Source organism: Perca fluviatilis, chromosome 20 (assembly GCF_010015445.1).
Source record: "Perca fluviatilis chromosome 20, GENO_Pfluv_1.0, whole genome shotgun sequence".
NCBI classification, from domain to species: Eukaryota; Metazoa; Chordata; class Actinopteri; order Perciformes; family Percidae; genus Perca; species Perca fluviatilis.
Window position 1 is genome coordinate 27351808 of NC_053131.1, and position 24087 is coordinate 27375894.

The 24087-nt window shown below is 39.0% G+C and overlaps 1 protein-coding gene across 5 annotated transcripts in view; it reads left to right on the top strand.

Moving 5' to 3' along the window:
• LOC120549426 (CAP-Gly domain-containing linker protein 4-like) overlaps positions 1 to 20136 on the top strand; it is a 33767-nt gene extending 13631 nt beyond the window's left edge. For 4 of the 5 annotated variants that reach the window (XM_039786336.1, XM_039786337.1, XM_039786338.1 and 1 more), the window contains 8 exons: positions 3493 to 3628; positions 3916 to 4047; positions 9149 to 9334; positions 9510 to 9644; positions 11614 to 11737; positions 17104 to 17168; positions 17312 to 17390; positions 17715 to 20136. In XM_039786336.1, the coding sequence (XP_039642270.1) occupies positions 3493 to 3628; positions 3916 to 4047; positions 9149 to 9334; positions 9510 to 9644; positions 11614 to 11737; positions 17104 to 17168; positions 17312 to 17390; positions 17715 to 18081 (1224 nt within the window). In that variant the 3' untranslated portion in view covers positions 18082 to 20136. The remainder of the gene's footprint in view (positions 1 to 3492; positions 3629 to 3915; positions 4048 to 9148; positions 9335 to 9509; positions 9645 to 11613; positions 11738 to 17103; positions 17169 to 17311; positions 17391 to 17714) is intronic. The other variant, XM_039786335.1, reaches the window with a different exon arrangement.
• Positions 20137 to 24087: the final 3951 nt, after the last annotated feature.

Sequence of the window (24087 nt, forward strand, 5' to 3'; positions counted from 1 at the left end):
ATAAAGTGTAAACAAAGGGATACACTGAAGTTGTCACATACCTGTTATAAGCATTTATTTAAGTCTCTTGACCAGTCACAATGTAATTGTAGTGTATGTATATAACATGTTCTTTAAAGCATGTAGTTTACTCTTTACTCGTTTTTTTTTTTTTTCAGCTCTGTTGCTCTTTAGTTTGTTTTATTGCATTAACCTTCCTTTCAGTTAATTAAACCAGTCCTTACCTATGAATTTAGTCAAAGAAATCCATCCAACAACCAATTACTTCATGGAATGCAAATAAATACTATAGTGTGGCTGCTCAACCTAACCACCCAACTTCAGCGTGGTGGTGGAAGCCATGTGTAATACTTTTGACAAGAAGCGCTCTTCGAAAGCGGTGGAAGTTTAGCCCCATAGGTCAAATAATTTAGTTTTTTAACTTTGTTCATGGCACAGTCCAATTTTGACTATTTGCTACGCAGTGCTCCTGCTCCAAAATGAAGTGAAAACCCCAGAAATCTGTGCAAAACTTTGCCAAACTGGCCTTTTTTTATTTTATTTTATTTTTTTTTACAATGACTGATGTCTGCCTTTAGTCATCATGCTGAAAGCATGTCCCCAGTTCACCCTGAATTTGCCTAGTGATCCAACAAAAAGGTGAAAGAGACATCCCCTGTTGTGCCATTGACACAAAATCAACACACATCTCTGTCGCAGTCATTGGTGCTTCAACTCGGATGCCCAGTTGAGCAATATCCGTGACAGCCTTTCTCTCATCACTTACAGCTGACTTTGCAATTAAGGTTGACATTTACAGTCTCTGCTTACCATGGTACCCCCAAATACATACATACATACATACATACATACATACATACATATACATACATACATACATACATACATACATACATACAGTAACCATTTCTTTTGATACTGGCACCGTTTTTTTTGCACACTGCTGGCATGTTCACTAAATTAGTTTGTGCCTGTGCTGTAAGCTTGCAACATAACTACCAGAGTAATGAAAAAATGGCAAATAATTAGTAAATAAACCAAAAGGAAATGCACTTTGTCATCTCGTGGACTGGACAGAAGACCCCTATTATACAGTGATCACAAACCATACATGTTGTAAAAGATAAACTTGTAGTTGACATTGTTACATGATTTTTGAAGTCTTAAGTTCAAATGTTCATTGATGTGTTCAGTTACTTCTTGCAGTCCTTTACCAGTACTAATACCCTTTTTTTTCCTTTTTTTTTTTTTAACCTTACCTCAGTGCTACCACATTGAAAAAGTCAACTTGATCAGCCTCTGAAAGCTAAACATCCATTTTGCTGTGACACCATTTTACAAGTATTGTCAATGCCATTTAAGTGTGCTCTTATTCCTGCAAGGTCACCGAAAAAAACAAATTGGGTACAGTTACTGCACAGTGCTACTGTAGAACAGTGTTTTGATTTTCTTGAACCCTGTAGCATAAAAACAAAATTGTAATGATTGTAAAAAATCTTTGACGGCAATCCTGACAAATGTTGCTTATTAGATCAGGGAGTGCCTTTTTGTACTCTTGGGGCTGAGGAGTTTATTAAATTTCAATGGAGCCTTAAATTTGTACAATATCATTGAGTTTAGGGCCATAAGAAATAATAACATGGTGAAATGGTTGGTGTCGCCACGTTTTTATGCTTTTAAGAAAGTGTGAGTTTTGACAGCAGTTGAAAACAACGTCCCTGGCTCAGGGAACCCCAACTGAATTTTCTCCACCTGTTTGTCAAAGTAAACACTGGCTTTAAGGCTTTTCAGATTTACCATACAGGTGCTGTACTTAAAGGTTGCAGACAAATCAAGAGAGTCAGTGTGGGTAGAGGGTGAACTGTTTACACACATGTTGATAGTGTTGGTAAGTGCAAAGTGGTACAGTAGAGTTGGCCTTTTTCTCGCCATTATTTTTGCATTAGCCTAACTGCTACAGAAAGACTTGGGCAGCAGTTTACTGTACACATTTTGAAGGAAATGCTTCATGGTGAAAATAGTTGAGGATAAATTGAGAGCAGCAAGAATTTAAGCTTTAATAATCTTCAAACACATCTGCCTTTCACATTGCAAGCCCTAACTAGCATTACCGACGTGAGTTTCGTTTCACATCTGTTGAACCATTTTTCTGTCTATCATTGCCAGCATCTCTATGGAAAAGCCATGATGTAGGCTACTGTATGGCAGCCTGGTAGTCCTCTATTTATCTTAGTGTAGACATCAGGAGCTTAACATGGACCCAGGAACAAAAAGGATTTTGATGAATACTTGTCGGACAAAACAACCCTCATCATTGAGGTGCAGCATCATCTTTTGTTCAGAGTAACAGTGACTGAAAGAAAATCACTGGCCACCATTACCAGTTTTGCTTTCTAATCAGGGTCCCTAGGCATTAGTCTGCAGTGTTCTTCTTGAATGGCCATCTAAACTGCACACACGTAGAAGTAAAACGAGTAGACGATAAGAAAATACTAATTCTAACCCAGTTGGACATTTGCTCTGAAAGAATGAGCCATAAATAGATTTCTGTGCCACACTCACTACGTTTACATGCACATAATTTTCCGTTTTTTGCCCTAATTCCGAAAAAGATGATATTCGTTTACACGTAGCCGTGCAAAACAGGATTTTTTCAAAGTTTACCAGCGGCGGCGGACTTGTTGGACTGTGCGAACACACAGTGTCCCTCTTTCATTCCTTCAACCAGCTTCTTGAAAAGCTCGGTGTAGCGATGTGTGCACATATCCAAAAAACTGTTGATATCCAAGTCTTTGATAATGTTTAAAAATAGCTGTGTTTCTCCTTCTTATCGGGTCTCCAGCCTTGCAAACTTTTGGCTGGTTGGTTTGTGTACAGAAACCGTAGCAACGCACAGAGCTGACCATAAGCCTGTGGTAAAAACCCCGATTGAGGCGCATATTCCGAATGCGCTGTATACACGTCCAAAGAATGCCTCTATAACCTGAATAATACCGGAATATCCCACGTCTTAATCGGAAAATGCTATATTCGGAATAAGGCCTTATTTGGAATATCCAACCGGAATATGCTGTTTACATGACCTGTATCAAATTTGAAATATTGTCATATTCGGAATAATAGTGGAATATTGGTGTGCGTGTAAACGTACTGATTGAGAACCACATTACAGTGTGCCAAGTTGTATACATTGGCTAATTAAAACTCTTATCTTCCCTGTTCTTTCTGGCACAGTGTCATGCTTTGATCTATATTTTCCCTTTTAATTGTTTGTCTCTTCTGCTGCTTTAGTTAACATCGACATATCAAATGTTTTTGAGTTTCTGATAGGGATTCTTCCCTTGAAATAATGCACCACATGAAAATGTTATTTCACTGCTCGATGCAGTGGCCAGTTCTTTTGCTGCACGTCTTGTTTTTGTTTGGATTTGCTTTGCACACTGTGTTCATATTTGTTTTGACTCTCTGTGGTATAAAATTGTGTGTACACAGGTTGGAAGCCTGCGATTCTGTGGTAGCACGGAGTTCTCTGGAGGCCTCTGGGCTGGAGTAGAACTAGACAAACCGGAGGGGAAGAACGATGGCTCAGTAGCAGGGGTTCAGTATTTCACCTGTCGAATCAAACATGGTAGGTCATGCCACAGCATAGCACTTAAAGATCAACCCACTCGCTCCATCAATTACTTCTACCATTATTGACTTTATAGGACTTAATTGGTCCAATTAGGTTTTCAGCGGTATCTTATCTAACAGGAAAATTAGGGAAACAAATACAGGAGATTTGGCCTTTTTGTTAAGTTAGCACTTGCGATGTTTTTTTTTTATTTATTTTATTTTTTTTATGGGTCTTATCACTGTGTATCTAGACTCACCAATAATCATCTGACTATAGTTAAAATCTATCTTTTTCCACAGGAATCTTTGCACCCCTATCTAAGATAAGCAAGCCTTTGGAAAGACATAAAACCAGCACCAGAAAGACGTCTACACCCGTACGCCCCCCTCGTCGCATTGACCTGTCCCGCATCCCCTCCAAGATAAGCACAGGTAAGGAACAAGTTGCAAACGGCTCATAAAACTTCTGCCTTTGACGCGTTTGGTATTCGATGAGGATGTAAAAAGGATACATATGATACATCATACAGGAATTGTAAGAGGTGTCAAGTGTCATAAAGCCATGGATGATTGAGCACTGCTCCATCTGCGTCAGCGCGAGGCTCACAGGTTTTTGTAAGAATGAGCTTGCCTGCAGAGTTTTGGCACAAAGTACTGTAAATTAAAAAATACTTTAATTATCAAGTCAGAACATAAACTACAAAGGCAGTGAAACTGAACAGCCTGTAGGGCCCTGAGGGCAAAGACGTGTGAAGTTTTGTTTTTTACTAGTGGCAACTGTTTCTTCATATCACCGGTAATCTTATGTACTGTTCCCTGGAGGGGACCAGTGGATACAATATTAGAGACCGCATATCATATGATAAGGGAAGAACTGCACCAACCTCATAGAAACACAAACATTTTGGAGTAACGATATTAGCCCGATGAATGGCCTCCCAATATTGCCTGTTAATAGAAGAAATAATTCTTCAAGTACGCTCACTTAAGATTGGTCGGGACATAAGCTTAGAGTACTAGGATCAATAGAAACCATGGCCCATGCTTGTCCATTTTGTCATTACCTTGGGGAAGATGTGCTGAAAGGTGTTGGTGGTAATGGCTTCCCATTCTCCACTAACAGGATTACAACAGTGTCCACATCCTGTGTGATATTGTGATGATCCTCAACCATCCCTCTGCTATATAACTAATGTAGTCATCATTATTCATACAGTCAAATATATTATTAGCAAAAGGCTAAACTAGGAGTTTTAGCATTCTCCACAAGCACCATGTGAATTGTCAGTAGAATTCATCCTTGATTGATTCTAAACTTTTATTGGCACAGTTTGGAGGATCCAGGTGGAGACAATCACTTCAAAAAGCCATAAAGATAAAAAATTTTGGGGAGTCTCAAATATTACAATCTACTTCTCTAAGTAATGTAATTAGTGATTGCTCAAACTAAATGTGTTTTGGCGACCAGCTTATGATGGAGGTCATCCCTGCTAGTGAAACCAGGTCATTGTAGGTTATTGAGATGTAATTGTCTGCACACGGCTGTGTCTCAAACTGCACACTTCTGAGTATACTGCTAATGTGCACTGACCACTTACTGCCATAGTGCCCACTTTGGATGGTTAGTGTTGTCCCAAACGGAACACTTATGTTTAAACACTTACCGAAAATGACGAGCGGTCGGCTCGCCCCGCCGCCTCTGAAAATCTGGCGAAAATCTATTAAACTGACCTTTGTTGATCTGAAATGAAGACAGATTCAGCAACTGCATGGCCTATTTCTCGCTTAAAATGTTTTCAGAAACATGTTTCGGTTAACTATTTTCGTAAAATACGAGATCGTATTCTGAACGAGCCGCCATTATGCTCTGTTGTGAAATCCGGGAGAAGCCAGACCCATGTCACGCGTTCGTCCAATCAGCTGCCGGTCGACGTCCCTGGTCCCTCCCCTTTCCGCTGCGTAGTCAAGATGGCGCCCATTTAGTGCGCGTAGTGTCCATCGTTCCACACTGAATTTTTTGACCGTTTTCAGTGGGTCATCCGGGTACTTTCAGTGCACTGACTTTTTGCGTTATCTACGCTATATACTTAAAACAAAGTGTTTGAAGTGTGCAAGTAGGATGTTTGAGACACAGCCATTGACTAATAACTTAGATGAGGGGGCATACTGTGACAGCAGTCATATTCAGTAGTAAGCATGGAAACCTATGCTGTGTTGTCTTATTCAATTTTTTCATGTCGCTTCACTTTGACCTTACATTATCATCTCCTAATTAGTCAGTTAGATAAACAAGAACGGAATGTCTATTCATCATTGTAACAGTATTACAATAAGTATATCAGTAAGCAACAGAATCTCTTAAATATGGATGAACTATGTATTTCGTCAACATAAGCAGTATTAAGTCTAGTAAAAGGAAATGTGTTTGATGTAATTTAAAAAAAGTCTTTGTTGCTGTATTAATAGCCTAGTAGTTGAGGGAGCAAAGTCATTAAAGATACCAAAATGGATCCCTGTACTGACAGTTTTAATGCTGACACAGTAGGGCTTTTAGCCTACTATGTAGGGATTGAATCACTCCACGGTGTCCAGATGAGGCTTGTGCCAAAAAGAGGCTTTCTCAACTTTCCTAGCAGGTATAAGCCATGTCACACTGTATAGCAGGATTTCTTGCATCTGGGCTTTCATGTTCATTTACCTGGTAGGTTTTTGTGGTTCTTACGCCCCCTCGGGTTTACAGCTGTATTGTGGTGATTTGAAGGCCAATTGATGTGGATGTGACTGGAATAGCGTACCTCAGAGTGGCCTGCAGAATTCTGTGATTGATAGTCCAATTAAGCAGGATTTAATAACTAGGGCATAGACAGGCTGAATAAACTGGCAGCCATTCATCACAAGGTGAGTGTGTATGTGTGGCATGCAATGCATGTGAGGGCATTTGTGTCAGCACCTCCATACAACCCAGGAACCAGATAATTTATGGCCAAACACTTTTCAGGGCCTTTGTCAGCCATTTACAGTGCAAACTCTCGGAGCCACCTGTATTTTAGTGTCCCATTGTATCTTTAAATTGGATGGGTCATTGTGGAACTGTCTCGTCTGGCTAACCAGCGGAGACCAACACAGCAGAATGCCAGACTGGCCCCTATTAGAGTGTGTCAACTGTAGCTCAGGCCTCAAAGGATGGTGGGCACAGACAACGCTCACCACCAAAGCACCACTGCTTGATTCATAAAGCCTCAGTATGTGCTTCAGTCTGTCACTTGAAGCGAATGTCAGTATGTGGAAGGGATAGATAGAGCCAGGAGGTCCCTGCAAGCTAAAGGTCAAGTGACAAGAAATGTTTGGTATTCTGAGCTGAAATGTAGTCTTTGGAGTTCAAAGGAAAGACACAACTCTGCCTCTGAGGGGAATGTTTCCCAGCTCTCTCTAAATGTGAACTGAAATGGCAATCAATAAATACCAGGCTGATTTGAGATTTTTCTTTTCAAAGCGCAATATAAAGTTTAAACATAGGTGACTCGTTAATAAGTTGAGAGTAATGTGAGACAGTTTATGTGGTAGATTTATGTATGTATTAAATCCTCAGTAGAGATGATTATTTTTGTTTAGATATGTGGATGTTGATTGTATTGCTTGTTGAAGCAAATACTCTAAAAGGCTTTTGTCAGTTTTATGGTAGATTTGATTCAAGGCAACAACCGATATAAAAAGTTTAAATTTTTTAATTTTTGGTGCTACAACATAATTATGTTTACTTTTGCAAGAAATGTTTTTTCCTCAGTTTGTGCTATTTGAGTCTATACCAACATTTTTTTTGTTGTTGTATGCATTAGGGCTTTGGTGTGGGTGTAACTGTTTGTCTCAGCATATTTAAGTGTTTTTATTGTGTCAGTAATTCTTGTTTCATCGCTACTCTACAATGTCATGCTTTTATTTGCATTTCTTCACTCTCCTGCTCGTGTTATCTTTTCAGTCTAGCTTTTTTGTCTCTGCCTTTAACTTTCATGGAATGCTTCACTGTGTCTTTTTAGTTACTCGTTTGTTATTTCTTCAAACTTTATAAACTTCCTTTCTGCATATTGTATTAACATGCAAACAACTCCATCTATGTTCATAGGCTTCATAAAATAATCTATCTATCTATCTATCTATCTATCTATCGTAAGGGTCCTAGTTCAGCCTATATCAACGTCAAACTAAAGAAAATATATATAGGTTTTTGTAATTTAAGTTGTCAAATAGTCCAAACATAAAACTTTAATGTTACATTATTTATGTCATCTTCCAATCTGAGCACTTTACTCAGCAAGTTGTCCCAGGACCGTCTACTAGTCCAGAACTCTGCTGCAAGGCTGTTGACCAGGTCCAGCAGGATGTCGCACATCACTCCTGTTTTATCCTTGTTACATTGGCTTCTGATCAAGTTCAGTATCCAATTTAAAGTTTTTGTTCTTACATATAAAGCATTGCATGGTCAGGCGCCTGTTTATATCTCTGACCTGCTCCATAATCTGATCTGATTGGGTGTTGAAACAAATAATCTGAATTCCAGATATTTTCCTCAACCTGAAAATACAATGTGCTTGCAGTTATATGCTTTTGGTTTCATGAGAAATGAGCACAAATCCAGTGATCAGTTAAAGCAATGAGGGATTGATTAATTTAACAGAAATGACAGAATCAGCAGATTCAACTGTTAATTCTGTTTGTTAGCTAATACTTACTATTGAAAACAATTTTTAGCAAAGGTTGAGAAGTTTTTTGCCCATCACTGTCTGGGTTCCAATGTGTTTGCAGCTGAATCATCCCTTTTGTCTTACAGCACTTGGGCACCAATTTAATCAATTAGCCTCTAAGAGTTGGGCACTGTGGAAGTTAAAAGCTTAATGAGGTCCTGCATCCAAATGGCTTGAGAGTGAAATTGGGCATCCCCCTCCCCCATCTCATTCCTTCAAGTTTTCGGAGGGGATTAGTATGTTGGAACGTAATTGGACGTTGATAACAGACTAGCAACTGTAAAAGATTGAGCTCCGTTGATTTGTGCTGCCATAGAATCATGTGACACAGCTGCTTGGATTTCTGAACAAGAACAGTGGTAATTGTCTGGATCTGAGTGCTGTAGGCACAGTCACATTCAGAAGAACAAAATGGAAAAATGAATAATGGGCTGAGATTCATTATTTTCATTGAATTACAAAAGTCACTGATATAAGCCTGAATGGATGGATGGTGGGTTCAGTGTTAAGAGGGAAGGCACACGGTTTGTGCCGTGTGATTTGAGACGGCAGAATGGATAACAAACATTTACAGCTAGTGTTCCAGTGGAGCCTAGATTCAACGGTTTATGCACCTTTTTGAATGATTTGTAGTATATCACTGGTCAAGTAGCTGTCTTCACAGAAATAGCTTTTATTAATTCACTTTCGACCGCGTGTTCCGTTTGAGACACTTGTTTTGAACGGTTCTTTCTTTTAATTACCGGTCTCCTGTGTTTGTTGTCACTCATTCCTCTGTCTTGTTTTCACCACAGGTGTTCTCTCCCGCTCTCTCTCCTCTTCGTCCTCTTCACTGGACTCTCGGCATGGGCCAGGTGCCCGACCTCGTCCACTGCCAAGGCAACGTCCTTCTGCCAGGCAGCGAAGGGAGCGTGCTTCCCTGAGTCCCAGGACCACACCGGCCCTGCACTCTTCTCCTGACACCGCTGCACTTACTGCAGGTCTGTATTATTATACATTATATACTGTGTTGTATTTACACTGACTTTAATTAAGATCCCTATTTTTTTTATTTTTTTATTTATTTTTTTTATAGGATTTTCATGATTATACAAATCCAATGGAATCGAATTGAGGGCAGTAAGAAGCGAAACACTTTTTGTTCATCTTTCCCAGGTCTTCGAAGCCGAACCCCCTCAGCTAATAGCTCTGTGTGTGGGGGCCCTGAGGTGCGCCTGGGGGAGAGGGTGCTGGTGGTAGGCCAGAGAACTGGTGTAGTCAAATTCTATGGAAAAACCAGCTTTGCTCCAGGTCAGTTGTTAAATTACTGTTCTCCCTGTAAAGATTTGACCGTTGAAATCACCTTAAAATTAATATTATTATGACTGTGTGTGTGTGTGTGTGTGTGTGTGTGTGTGTGTGTGTGTGTGTGTGTGTGTGTGTGTGTGTGTGTGTGTGTGTGTGTGTGTGTGTGTGATGGTTGCCATAGTATATAATATTACAGGATCTCTGTTTTGTTAGTTAAGCAGAAGTAAAATGTGACATGCAGCTTTTGACATCAGAAGGCAAAACTGCTGCATCATGGTTATGAGAACTGCACGAGCTGTCTGTCTAGTCAGTTTGTAAATGGAGAGAAGACCCCTTTTGACCTCTGAGGCTTTGATCTTTCTAGTCAGCTATTGACTATGTAACCTGTGTCTGACTGCTCTGCCAGCGAGGGACAGACCTGTGAAAAGAAGGTTTAAAAAGCCCAAACTATAAGTGGCTTCAGTGAAATGACCTTACCGTGAGCGCCAGAAGGCCTTTGCGAACATATTGATATATCATTTGTGTAGATAAAAATTAAAAATGACTCTGAAATCACAGTTTCCAAATATGGAAAAAGAATATAATAATAACAAAGAATGGAATAATAATACTGTGAATGCTGCTGAATCAGCATTCACACAATAAAGAACATGTCCAAGAAGACCAAACTACTCTCTGGAAAAGGTTATCAGTGTTGGGTATACAGTACTTGAAAACCTTCATGGCATATCAAATATTTGTGGTCGATTTTAATAAATCATGGCTGTCCTTTCGGTTTTCAGGACCGACATAAATAATTACAATTACTGCACTTTCCCTAAATGCATCCTGGACTTTTAAATTGGATGGCAAACTGGTGAGCTGGTGGTTTCTGAAAAAATGATGGTGATTGCACAGCTTAACTTACCTTGTTGCCATTAAAGGGTTAAAATAAGTGAGGTATCTTTATTTATTTAGATAATCAAACCAAGGATGGTCTCTCCTTTAACATAACCAAAGAAAGTTAATATGGCTGACTATTAACTTAAACACCTATAGAATAAAGACTTAGTGGACATGTTTATATTCAGTGTTGTGACATGAATGAAGGAATGATCAGGATCAGGGATTGCCAGTTTTGTCTCCAAATGTAGAACTTGCATTGTTGCCTCAGGTTGATACTGTACATCATGCTCTATTTACAATATACAATTTCTATTCTATCTTTTTGTAGCAAGAAATGTTAAAATAGTTTGCATAATTATGAAAACTTTTGTGCAGTATAATTATTGTAGAATGAGTTTAAAGGGGAGAAATGTATACAAGAAAGCTCTATTAAGCTCTTTTTTTAACATGCATAAGCTGCATTGCAAACTCAGTCACAAGTCATTGCAGTGGCAAACCTTGAGTTGGACAGTAGATACTAAATAAGATGAGAACGCTGCTGCTGAGTAAGAGCCCAGACAGAAAACCGCTCACAGTACTTTTAGGCAGTAGTTCGGCCCAGGCGTCATTCATGTTTGAATAAGTACTAACGTATCTCACACCCCAGGATATTGTTTAAGGGGATTTCAGTTGTAGGTTTCCTTTGATACTCTTAAATCAGTGCTAGCAATCCCCTGTTATCTCAGCCTCAGTGTGTTGAGGATGGTGTCTTTATATCAAAAGCAGCTCTTCTTGCTGAACAATTCACAGTAAATTGATTTATTTTTTACATTTTGTCTATTTCCTAATGTGGCACATGCATCTAATGATGCAACACCCACTTGGAAGCTATATTTTCATGCAACAGCTGATTGCTTTTCTGTGTACAGTTTGGTTACTACAGTGCAGAAAACGTAATTGTCTTAAAACACCTAATTTTTACAGCTGCCAACATTGAAGACTTAAATCTTTTTTAATGTGGCTCTCTTCTAGTAGGAGATATGCGATTATCTGTCAATGGTCCCTTGAAAGTTGTTTTGATTTCTGGTCTGTCTTTCTGTCCATGCAGGCCTCTGGTTGGGCATTGAACTGGACAAGCCAAGTGGTAAGAATGATGGATCAGTGGGAGGAGTGAGGTACTTCAGCTGCCCACCAAAACATGGCGTCTTTGCTCCTCCGTCTCGTGTGCAAAGGTGAGTGCAGAACCTTTTCAAGTAGCTTGTATTTTCACTAATGGTGACTTATGATCCCTGGTAATGGATTTTTGCAAGTGGTAACCCACAGAAGCAAAAACGGATTTGGTATGTTCAGAGCAGATTTTTAAAGAATTTGGCAATATGCCCTAAAAACCCAGAGTTTGTTTCATTTCCCTCATCAATACATCCGATGACACTGAGCTCTTTTGACAGTGTCATTTGTGCCAGTGTTGACCTATTTCTTTTTGCCCTCTGTGTGGCAAACAGTCCTCTGTGCTTGTGATTAAAGTTAGTCCGAGTTGTCAAACGTGAAACCTGGGGCCCTAGCCCAGCACGACTCGTCATTTTAATGTGGCACCTAGTTATGAGCCAAACGCCATCGTCCCTGCCTTTTACATATGCATTATGGATAATGAATATGTATGTCATTGGTTTAGTGAGATTTTTAAAGAGGTTCTATTTTCACAAAAGAGTTCGGAATATATAATAGAATACCTTCAAGATGTTGCATTCCTTAACCTAAGTACATGAAGCATTATTTTTATTGATACAAATATATTGATGTGAAGGGGGAGGCACAGTATTAGTAATTACAAGTATTAGAAGAGTGAGGTCAATTCTGTTATTTTTGCTCTCCTGAAAACATTTGGGTTTGACATCAAAATATGAATATGAGACAAGAGATCAGCATTTCAGCTTTTATTTCCAGATATTTACATCTAGATCTGTAAACAACTTGGCACCTTTTCGTTTGAAACCACCCATTTTTCAAGTGAGCAAAATTATTGGAACATGTGACTGATGGATGTTTCTTTTTGCCAAGGTGTGTCCTGTTCCATTGATTATTCAAACAATAAACCGCTCTAAATGTCTACTCTGTTTCGGCTTTGGGTTTCGCTTGTGCAGACTGCATTTAGAGTTAAGAAGGTGTAACCAGAAAATCAGTGTCAGAGAATGGGCGTGCGAAGCAATGGGAGAAGGCTTTTTGTGTTTACACTGACAGTGGCATGTACTATATGATGTGCATCGGTTTAGAGACTAATTAAATGCCATTATTATCAAGTGCTGCTGAGATTTTATCTGTCAGGTGAAACAAAGACATGTAAGTGGAGTGGCTTTTATGAAAAAGCCACTCTGATGTCTAATAGGCAACCAGTGGCTCGTCTACACAGTTGTCCATCTTGCGCTTGTCTGACAGAACAGATATACTAAGTATATTTTACTCAATACAGCTGTCTACACAGGCTGGCCATCTTTTCGGCTTCCATACTTTTCTTCCTTTTTCCACACATAACTACAGTGATTGTGTGTTCAGCTCTGAGTGCTGCCAAAACGCAGGTGACCTATACAGCAGTACTGTGCCTGAATGCATCTTGTATAGACCCTGACAGAGGACTGTAGCTGCTGCTCTGCTAATGTGCTGCTTTCACTATGTAGCCTGTGTAGACATTGTGTAAGTGGGTGTAAGGCCTTAGTGGCATTGTTCAAAGGGTCGGACCACAGATCTGATGTTAAAGTAGCCATAATGTTTCATCTGGTCAAAATACTGTCTAGTGTTATACTGTGTGGAGTGGCTAAATGGAACCACTGAATATTTTCTTTTGTAGAACTAGTGCCAGTTCAAGCCAAGTCTGTGAAATTTTGATTAGTAATCTTCTCTGTGAGAAAGTGATACTGAAGCAGTGTTTTGTGTTTGAGATAGGGACCCGTCAATCTTACACTAGTGGGAGCTCTATTGAAAAGATCCTCTCAGCTAAAATACACTTGTCTCTTGAGGTGTTTAATCAGCCTCTTATAAGCTCTCTGATGTATGCATTCTGGTCTGGTCATGCAAGTATTTCTTGGCTAAACATATAATTACAGTAAACATTGGCATGCAGAACCAGAATGCAGGATAACCTGAATTATACACTTTTGTGTGTTTTTGAACACAGCTGAGATGTCTGTAATTATGTACAATAAAAATCTGTCTTAAAACTTGAGTTTTAGAAAAATGTGATGGTTCAGTGATGTGGAAATATTTATGGATTTGTGAATACATTTCACAATTGTCAAATACTGTTGAAAAATTGTAATTACAAATTAAAACGGAAATGTTTTCTCATTCATTTTTTTATATCCAAGCAGATGTTTGCTAGATTTTGCACATCAGTTGCTATTTTGCTTGTATTTCCCACAGAAATTATTTCCAGTGACTATCACAAATTGCAAAGAAATGAGCCGTACTTAATGGCTGTGTGTGTGTGTGTGTGTGTGTGTGTGTGTGTGTGTGTGTGTGTGTGTGTGTGTGTGTGTGTGTGTGTGTGTGTGTGTGTGTGTGTGTGTGTGTGTGTGTGTGTGTGTGTGTGTGTGTGTGTGTGTGTGTGTGTGTGTGTGTGTGTGTGTGTGTGTGTGTGTGTGTGTGAATTCCTGCTTCAGTGTATTGACATATTGTGCTGTCGATTCTTAAAAAAAACAAAGATGCAGTGGGCAATATTGGAGCCCTATTTTAGTAATGTAAAACCAGCCAATTAAATAAATCTACAGTTGGCACTTTGCCTACTTTCCTTTCCTATTAATCACACTGTTGTATAGATTTGGGCCACCATTACCTGTTGTCAGCTGGACTGGTTGTGTCAGAAATACAGATGGGAGACACATTAAAGGAAAAGCCAAAATAAACTGTCCTGATAAAGTAAACCTCAACACTCCCGAGTTGCCTCATACATACAAACCTGTTGTAGTCCAATCTGTTTTTCCAGTACAAACGGCATAATAATGCATTATATAAACATCAGTCAATATACACAAATGTCTAACTGTTGTGTGGCATTACTCAGCCGAGGCAGTGTTAGGACAAAGAACCTTTAAGTATCCTGAACCAAAACTATCAGGGCCATGTGGATAGCTGAATCAGTAGATCAACAACATGGGGCCATCTTTGGTGCCAAATATGTTTTCTCTTTCATTCAAGATTCAGATTAAAGGAGTTTTCATGGTTTGCTAAATGATGTACTTAACATAACTTAAATTTGGACCGTGGTGTTTGGATGTAGGCGTGCAGTGGGTTGTTAAACCTTTTTCTTCTTCTTACAGTTCTGTTTTACATCTACTGTATTTGCCCTGTTGTCACGTATGTCATGCAAACATGAGAAATTACTCCCACATGGCACCCATTTTCACCTGTTCAAATAGTGCATTAACAAAGGCAAATTGCATAAGAGGCCATAATATTTCTGTACATCAGATTGGGCTTGCACACTACAAAGTCTTGACTCAACAGATGTATCAATTGCCAATATGACTATTTATGGAGATCATTTAATCCTGGGCATATGGAAACCCTTGTCTGACATACAAATTCACAAGCCACAGTTATTCACTGCCAGACATTGTTTTTGCCCACATTTGCTACAAGTGAATAAAAACAGAGTTTTTTTATTGGAGGGCACATTAACAGCACAATGCCTCAAGTGTAAAATGTGTTTCATAACTGAATAAAAGCCATTACAGTTTACAAAGCAGTTGACATCAATATGGGTTGTGTTTTATTTCAAAGGAGCGAGGTTCTTCAGATTAGAGGGATTGCTGGGTAAATTAACACATTCCACCTTTTATACCTAGGTATAATTAGTCTCTTCACCTTCCACTGCTGCATGTGCTTCATCTCGATGCAGATGCACTATTCAGAGGAGAGATTTCCTCTTCTCTTCCCGTCTTTCTTTTATCCCACTGTTTTTGTCTTCCACAAGATAAAATCTGCTTTTTAGAAAGTCAGCTTCTGGGTTTTCTTGCCATGCCCTATGCATGCCCCTTTCCTTTTTTTCCTAAATAACCCCAGGGCACATGGTGTGATCCTCTCAGCACATGGTTTCCTTCCTTCCATCCAGCAACTTGTTTCTCCTTCTCTTTTCTTTTGTCAGTAGCTATCATAACACATTAGGAAAACAGTTTTTCTTATGCCCCCGCCTTTTTTGTTTCTCCATTTCTCCCTTTTAGAAAACCAGAAAATGCCTTTTTCCTCTTTTGCTCATTCCTCGACATTGGCAGCCTCCCTCTTTATGGGTTTCATAACTCTAACAGGTTTATAGTCACATAGTGGCTTAGGAAAACATCAATAACAAGACAGGCACTCTTGTGCAAGCAGCAGAAAGGTTCTTCCCCCACACCCCCTTGTTGCTGTTATCAGAGGGGGGCCATCATCAGATTCAGGCCCATTTAACTCACTGTTTTAACTTTAAAATGTTACAGATAGGTGGCATTATTGAATTATTTTTCAAATCTAATGCATTTTATTCTACATTAATTCTCTGTTGATTATATTAAGTTAAGTATGATTGAGCTTAAAGTGATGGTTCGGACTAATTTACCCTAGGGTCCTTTGCACCATGACCTCGAGCCAAACACCCTTTTTTTCACCTGGGTCTAACACTGGGCGAAAGTTAACGGAGTAGCGTTAGCCGCTGAGTTAGCGGCGGGCCTAATGGACCCGCTGCTTATCTCTTAAATGACCCCACTAATAATGCCTGAAATGATACCAAAGGTCTACACTAGTGTGTATATATAGGTTATGCTCTCATAAAACGATGGATTGGAAAGTTTGTAAGTACACCAGAAGTTTATGAACACTTGCCTGCTCTCTTCTGCTCTCTGTTGCTGTTGCTGCTGCTGCTGCTACCTGCAGTTGGAAGAGTGCTTAGGGCTGTCTATAAATTACTACACCGAAAAGAGATACAACAAAAATATGTATTAATTTAATGATTAAATAAGGTAATGTCTCCAAACTTACCTCAATTATTACTTGTCTCCTGCTAGTTATACTACAGCACTTACTTTAAAAAATAAGTTAAATTAAAAAATATTTTTGTTGCATCTCTTTTCGGTGTTGTAATTTGTAGATGTCCCTAAGCACTCGTCTCACAGCAGCAACAACAACAGCAGAGAGCAGAAGCCAGCAGGCAAGTGTTATTTACATAAACTTCTGGTGTACTTACAAACTTTCCAATCCATTGTTTTATGAGTGCATAACCTATATATACTAGTGTAGACCTTTGGTATCATTTCGGGCATTATTAGTGGGGTCATTTAAGAGATACAAACGTGGGTCCATTAGCCCCGCGCTAAGCTATTCAGTGGCTAACGCTACTCTACGCTAACTCGCCCAATGTTAGACCCAGGTGAAAAAAGCTTCTGGGGGGGTGTTTGGCTCGAGGTCATGGTGCAAAGGACCCTAGGGTGAATTACTCCGAACCATCACTTTAAGTCAACTTGTACAGTAGGTTGTCTCATAAAACCCAATGAAGACACTGAATTGTTACTAAATGTTCATAGAGATATATCACCGTATGTCACTTGCATGTTTCTTTCTCTCTTTTGACTCACAGGATCCATGGATCTGTTGATTGCCTTTCAGAGCTCTCCTCCTCTCGCCTCAGTCATCCTTTCAGCGGTGAGAGTTCTGCCTTCATTGCAAGCTTCGACTGACCTTTATTTGAGATGTGTCTTTGCATATATTGTGCTGTGAGTGCTTGTGAAGTCATTCTTATACAAGAATCTATGTGGGAGTACTTAACTCTTGTGATTGCCGTGCAGGGACAATCCGTCGCAGTTTCAGCACATCATCGGCCATCGCCACCCCGAAGGAGACGAGCAGAAGAAGTCCTGTTACCAGGTGTGGCTCTCTTTCCTCTCAGCCCTCACATTTCATCCTCCCAAAGTTTTTCAACTTTATCCTAGGCAGTGGTAGAATACATACTGATAAGAAGCAGTGGTATTAGTCAGCAAAGGTTCCTCTTTTAAATGGCCAATGCATGATTGTGGTCAGAATGAGAGTGAAAAGGGAATTGAGGATCAATCTCTCCAATATTAAGCTTCCATCAATCTTCCACTTACTTTGGAGATGCCCTCTCACACTGTATACCTTTTTTCATAAATCTTCCTTGCTGTATTTTTCTCTGTGTTGCCACAATTCATCCAAAACAAAATACCAAAAAAGAAGTCGCTCCAACCCTCACCGTCGGCGCTGGAACACCCTAACTGGTGGTATCGGCGGTGTTCTCAGGAGCACAGCAGGGTCCGGCCCCTTGCCCAGCTCGGACGGACAGGTCTGCCTCCACGTGGGCATGCAGGTCCTGCTCAGTAGTGCCAATGACATGGCATTCATACGTTACCTGGGCACAGCAGACTTTGCCCCGGGCCTTTGGCTGGGTCTGGAGCTCCGAAGCCCCAAGGGCAAGAATGACGGCTCTGTGGGTGGCCGCCGTTACTTCACCTGTCGACCTGGCCACGGTGTGCTGGTGCGTCCCAGCAGAGTCACCTACCGTGGCATCAACGGTTCACGCTTAGTGAATGAAAACAGCTAAGGACTGTAGAAACCAGAGAGGGGTGGGTTGGGAGGAAACATTTGTTTCAACTTTCTCTTTATGATCTATTCAAAACAAAAGTTTAAAGTTTAAACTTTGCCTTTTTTGCATTGCGCATTATTTTTTATTATTATTATTATTATTATTATTATTATTATTATTATATTGTCCTCTAGTTACAGTACAGTAATAAAACCACCTTTTTAATAGTTTGAATTTAAAATACTAGATTACATTTTTGGAACAAAATATAGGATGCAAAGAAAGCACTTTAAAAAAATTCATATTAGAATTTGTCTCGGCAGGATACAGGGGAAGAAAGTCTTAAGAAGACAAACACTGCACTACTTTTAATCTGATTGCACTGAGAAACAATATCAATTAAGATGATAGATCAGAATAAGATACAGTGGATGGTATGGATGTGCACACATGAAAAACTATTTATAATTTTCATCACATCAAGTAGAGATTTTTATCGGATAATTTAGGTGGTAATGTAGCCTACTCCAAACTAACCAAAAGTGTGCATGTATTTCGAATGTGTGCGTCTGTGTGTGCAAGTGTGTATTAATTAAGAGCACTTTGAAACAAGAGATGGATTGATTTTTCCAAGGTTGTAATATGGCTTACAGATAATTGATGGAAGTTGAGTAAAAACTGGATTTTTACTTTAATATCTATTTGAATTAAACAGGATTTAATTAAGCAGAGACCTCGATCAACCTCCATCAGAACACAACTGCATCAACAGAAGTTGTTTCCTCTACATACAGTACATCAGTCTCTGCCAAAGACTGTCCATTAACCCTACACCGATAAATGATGGTTAGTTTGTGCTATGGGCAGCAAATTCCTACCTATTGCTTCTTTTGGCTATGATTCTGTTATAGTTGGTGACAGATTATTAAGGCAGTAATGTCATTTAGTTAGTCTGTTAAACAACACATTGAAGGTTGAATTTTGACAATTGAAAGCCTGATTATAAACCAGACTTGCGTCTGGATTCAAACCTTTTTTCCTTCTGACTAAGCATCAGCGCTGTCACAATAATGTTAACGTTTTCCATTTTTACACCCTGAATGTGGAAAAATCTGAATGTGTATAATATCAGACCTGACAGCTTTTCAGAACCGTATATCTTTACATTTGAAGACCACATTTCATAGCAGGAAATATTCAATAATCCAGAAGTTTCAAGGATGGAGTTTGCCATTTGATTAGAGCCGTCTGGGCAGCTCCGCAGAGAACAAGCCAACGATTGTGCATGGGGAAAACGTGCCCACTATTCAGCAAAACTCTCATGTACCATCCAATTAAGGTGGTGTGTAGGCCACGACAAGAGCCGTAGAATCTCCAATGGCCTTCTCTCATTGATCTGTCTGGCCAGACCCCCCTGTGATTGAAAAGCAGTGGTGGTCAGAGCCCAAGGTTGTCTGTAATATCTGCCACAGATACTGAAATGAGTGAGCGCTTTAAAAGCACAGTCTTTCCGAATTCCTATTGGAGCATTTTAACCCTGGTGTTGTCTTCCTGTTTTTTTTTGTTTTGTTTTTTTTCTACATTTTTGACGCCTTTTTTTTCAGTTTGCTTTTGCTTTTTCCAACGTTTTTTTCTTCTACACATTTTCAGCGCTTATTTCTACGTCCCATATTTTCTGATATAAAACAAAAATTGAAAACGGGTCAATGTTTGACCCGAAGTCAACACTCTTCTTTTAAAATAAAAATAAAAAAAATAGTGTAATTTGCATTAGGGATGGCCCTGTGATCATTTCTGTGGTGGTCCACATTTCAAATCTCATCTTTGGATAAACTCACATTTTGGTGTATTTGCAATCCCAATTGTATTACAGCATGAGTGATTTCAAATTTCACTGATTTTGTATGAAAGTCGTTTTGCGCTGTGTTCTTGTGAGTAATTGTTTTTCATAAAATTCCTGATGTATATTCGAAGTGTGAGTGTGTGAGAAAGGGATTTGGTCTGATGCTTTTACATGTTGTGGAAAAGTATTTGTAAAAGAAATAAAAGATTCTATTCTAATTTGACTTCTTACCTCCAGGAGTCTGTTTCTTCTTTGGCTCTGTGCCTTTATCAAGTATGGTTGCACTAATGAAAAAGATGTATGCTTGACTTTCTTGGACTGTTCATAAAGTGCAGAGGAGTGTTGCCTTCAGGGAATGAAAAGGAAATGGCACAAGCACTTTTAAATGGTTACACGTCTGTTCACTTACCATCTGATTTCTCTGGGGCTCATCTCAGCCGAAGCTGAAACAGCCTGCTACTGGACTGGCATTGTTTGCTTACTGTGCCAGCCTGGGCACACAAATTCAAGTTTGAGTGAGGGGGACATACCCCTATATGCCCTGATTGTGGAATAAATAGATGTTTGCATGGTTGCTTTAAATTGTTTTCTATGCTTATTGGGGGCCGAGCAGCAAAGTTGTGGCGCTACGATGATGTTGATGGCTATAGCCATCTAAAATTCTAAACTTAAAACATTCATAACAAATCGCCTGTACATGCTACAACGTCGCAATTTATGCCAAACTCTAGCCCCAATAGAACAGAAACTATGCTCCGCTGTTACCTAATAGCAATTTTGAAGTCCATCACTCTACTTTTTGCAAAAACTGCAAAACTTCTTAAACCTATCAACTCCCACATTTTTGTTTCAATTGACACCAAATTTGGGGAACTTCATCTCCAGACTGTCCTCCACAAGTTTCCCATTCAAATTTTTGATTTAGCAAAAATTGAGCCCACAGTCCATTAAAACATTTCACTGCATACAGTTGTATAAACAAATCCTGCAATTTCTTCCAAACTAAATCTTTGATGTTAATGGAAAAAAAATCACAACATTCAAAGATCACTGTAGATTTGGTGTGCACAATTTCAGTTTTATCTCAAAAAGTGAATTTTAATTTATTTATTTTGAATTGTGTCCTCATCTACACTTTGCAGTCAATGCAAAATGGAGCATCAGTTTGGCATTTATTGAGCTTTGTGAAAATAAATGACAGTATGTTGTCTTAACCAAGTACACATTCTCAGAATTTTCTAATGAGAAATCAATTTTTTACAGCAGTTTACAATTCAGCATTTTCATACAAGCCTGCTCCTTGTCTACTAGCCGTTGCGATGTTACCTTGACATCACCCATAGATAGTAGCTCCCTGAGATCAGGAACTACCTACGGCCTCAAAGGTCCTGAGTTTGAGTACCTGGTGATGCAAGATCATTATACGTATATCTAATCAGGCATTGTGCTGTGGACAACTGCCCTACGTATTTTAAATGTGTGACTGCATTAACACACCTGATTAACAATCAGTCCAGTTTAGGAAAGTCATGTTATTGAGTCAACCCAGGCTGACTTAATAAGATATAGCCCAAATAGCTAGAGGAATTATAACTGGATAATAGCTCACTGGGATCAACATTTGCTTTCGGACTTGAAGATTGTGAGTTCAAAGCTGAATGGTCACAATGTCACATTTTACGCAAAATCAGTCATTGTACTTTCCTTTCCACACCTTCCCTGTGAATTTGAAATGCTTATAATGCTATAATTATTACTTATTTTTACTACTGGGTGAGCTAGAGCTTGCCCCGATGCGCAAGCATCTTTTCTTCTAGAACATCCCTTTTATTAATAACAATGGATAAGATAGATGACAAACTTTTACCTAAACTCAGTTTTTATTCTTATATATTGCTCATATCAACTACCCAACAAACATGGAAACATCCAAAGACTGTCATTCAATGTAAATAAATTGTTATAGTATTTATCAATCAAATAGTTATTGATTGAATATAGTGTTGTATCAAGGTATTTATATTATGCCAAGCTTTGTTATCATACAAAAACCTTCTTGATTAGAATGTTTGTATGTTAACATGGGAATATTTCCCATCGCTACCATCTGTCTCCTACAACATATGCCCAGTTTGATCACAGCAGAGGAGAAGTGCTGACCTCACACCTGAACCCAACAATCACGCCTGCTGTTGAGGAGGCAGGGCACTGCACATCCCATTGTGCTCGTGGAACAGTGGATCAGCTTTTATTCTTGTGGGGATGCTGGGGATTTGTTTGCACATGCAGCCTACATGTCCTTTGTTTTAATCCGAGATCCTTTCCATAATGTTGTCGGACACTTAGAATAATAATCAGAGCTCGTCAGTGGTAAAACAAGCAATTTTATTAGACAGAAATTGAAGGTGCGCAATTGCCCATTAATGTTACATTGCAGCTTGTTTTGCCGCTGCAGTCTTGCTTAATACTGGACCAATTTCAAAAATTGTTGTTCCCATCAATCACTTAAAACAAAGGAAAATAGTTGTCCAGGTTGAAAAAATACCATAGTTACCCTTTAATATTTTGAACGCTACCTTTATTTGATTCTTTGAGAGAGCGATTCTAAAAAAGGAAAAACTGTTCACATACTGGCTAATAGTGTGAACGCTTATGTAAATGACTTGTATGTAAATGAAGACACTGAAAGCAGCTTGCAGAGAGCTCCAGCTGATGAACAAAGTTGTTGGAAACACAGTGATGCTTTTGAATTCAGGCTCTCTGCATGGTGACATCTTTGTTGTCTGACCATCATAGCAGGACAAATGCTATGTTTTTTTATTTTTTTTATTTGTGGCTTTTGGAATAATGGGTGGTTGACACATGAGCTTCCCTGTGACACACGATTTTGCTATTTGACTCCATTACCATTGTATCTTGTAATAAAATGGTTTCTTTTTAGTAGTATAAAATGAGATGAAGTAAAAGAAAGCTGAAACAGAGTGTGGTAAGTGCTTAGTTGCACCATCAGCACTTTGTACCAAGTGTAGAGCTGATCCCTGATGGGAGACAAATGATCTTAGTAAGACCATGAAGAAAGACTCCAGTCTGTTTTTTATTAACGTGATGGAGAGCAGTACTGGCACGGCTGGCACCCAAGGGATACAGTTTGCTATAGCTAGCAAATACATACTGGCAGCTCAGCTACACAATCCTCTACATGTTGACATGTTTACAGTACAGGGATAATCCTGCTGGGGTCTCCATTTACTCTGTCAGGGCTTATGTGCAATAATGACCAGCTCACTGTACATAATCCTCCTTATAATACAACTACTTTACAAATGTGAGCTGTAATGGTTTGACACAAAATATTGATTTAAAATGATTTCATTGCCAGCCAATTCAAAGCTTTCCACTTATTAGCAAGATCCAAAACATGAATGTACGGTAGTAACTAACTTAGTCACGAAAAACTGAAAAAAAATCTGTATGTTGAAACGTCTGTAGCCTGTAATTCAGGGCTCTCAACCTCAAATTACCACGGTTAAGGTTGTTCTCTCCTACAGTGAGAAATATAAACTCCAGTGTGTCCTCTTTCCCTCTCCTCTTCTCTCTGCTCTTAATGCAGCATGTTTAGTAAAATAATACAGCTTAAGCCTTGTGCCTCACTAGGGACATTTTTGTCCTTTTCGCTTTTGTTTTTGTTGATCATTTTGGCTGTGTTAATGATTATAACATGATTTTTGGTAAGGGTGTGAGATTTTACTTGAAGTTTGAAAGTTCAACCTCAGATCCTAAAAAAAGTTAAAGAAATAAATAGTGTAATCAAAATATAGACACTCAAACCTTTAGAGGACAAAAATGTCCCATTAAAACCACATTTTTTGATCCCATGGTCAATGCAGAATAAAATCCTGCATTCTATTATATCTGCTTTCAATCTAAAGCCATGGCTTCAAATTAGTAGTTTTTACTATTTTCCACCATATTGAGCCATTTTCCAAAAAGTCATAGTATAGTATGTCGAAAAAAGTCATAGTATAGTACCGGTATGTCGAAAAAAGTCATAGTATGTTGGAAATAAAGTCATAGTATAGTATGTAGGAAATAGTCGGAAAAAAAACCATAGTAGTATGTCAAAAAAAAAGTAGTTGTATACTATGTCGAAAAAAATAGATTTCTGTCAAAAAAAGTCGAAA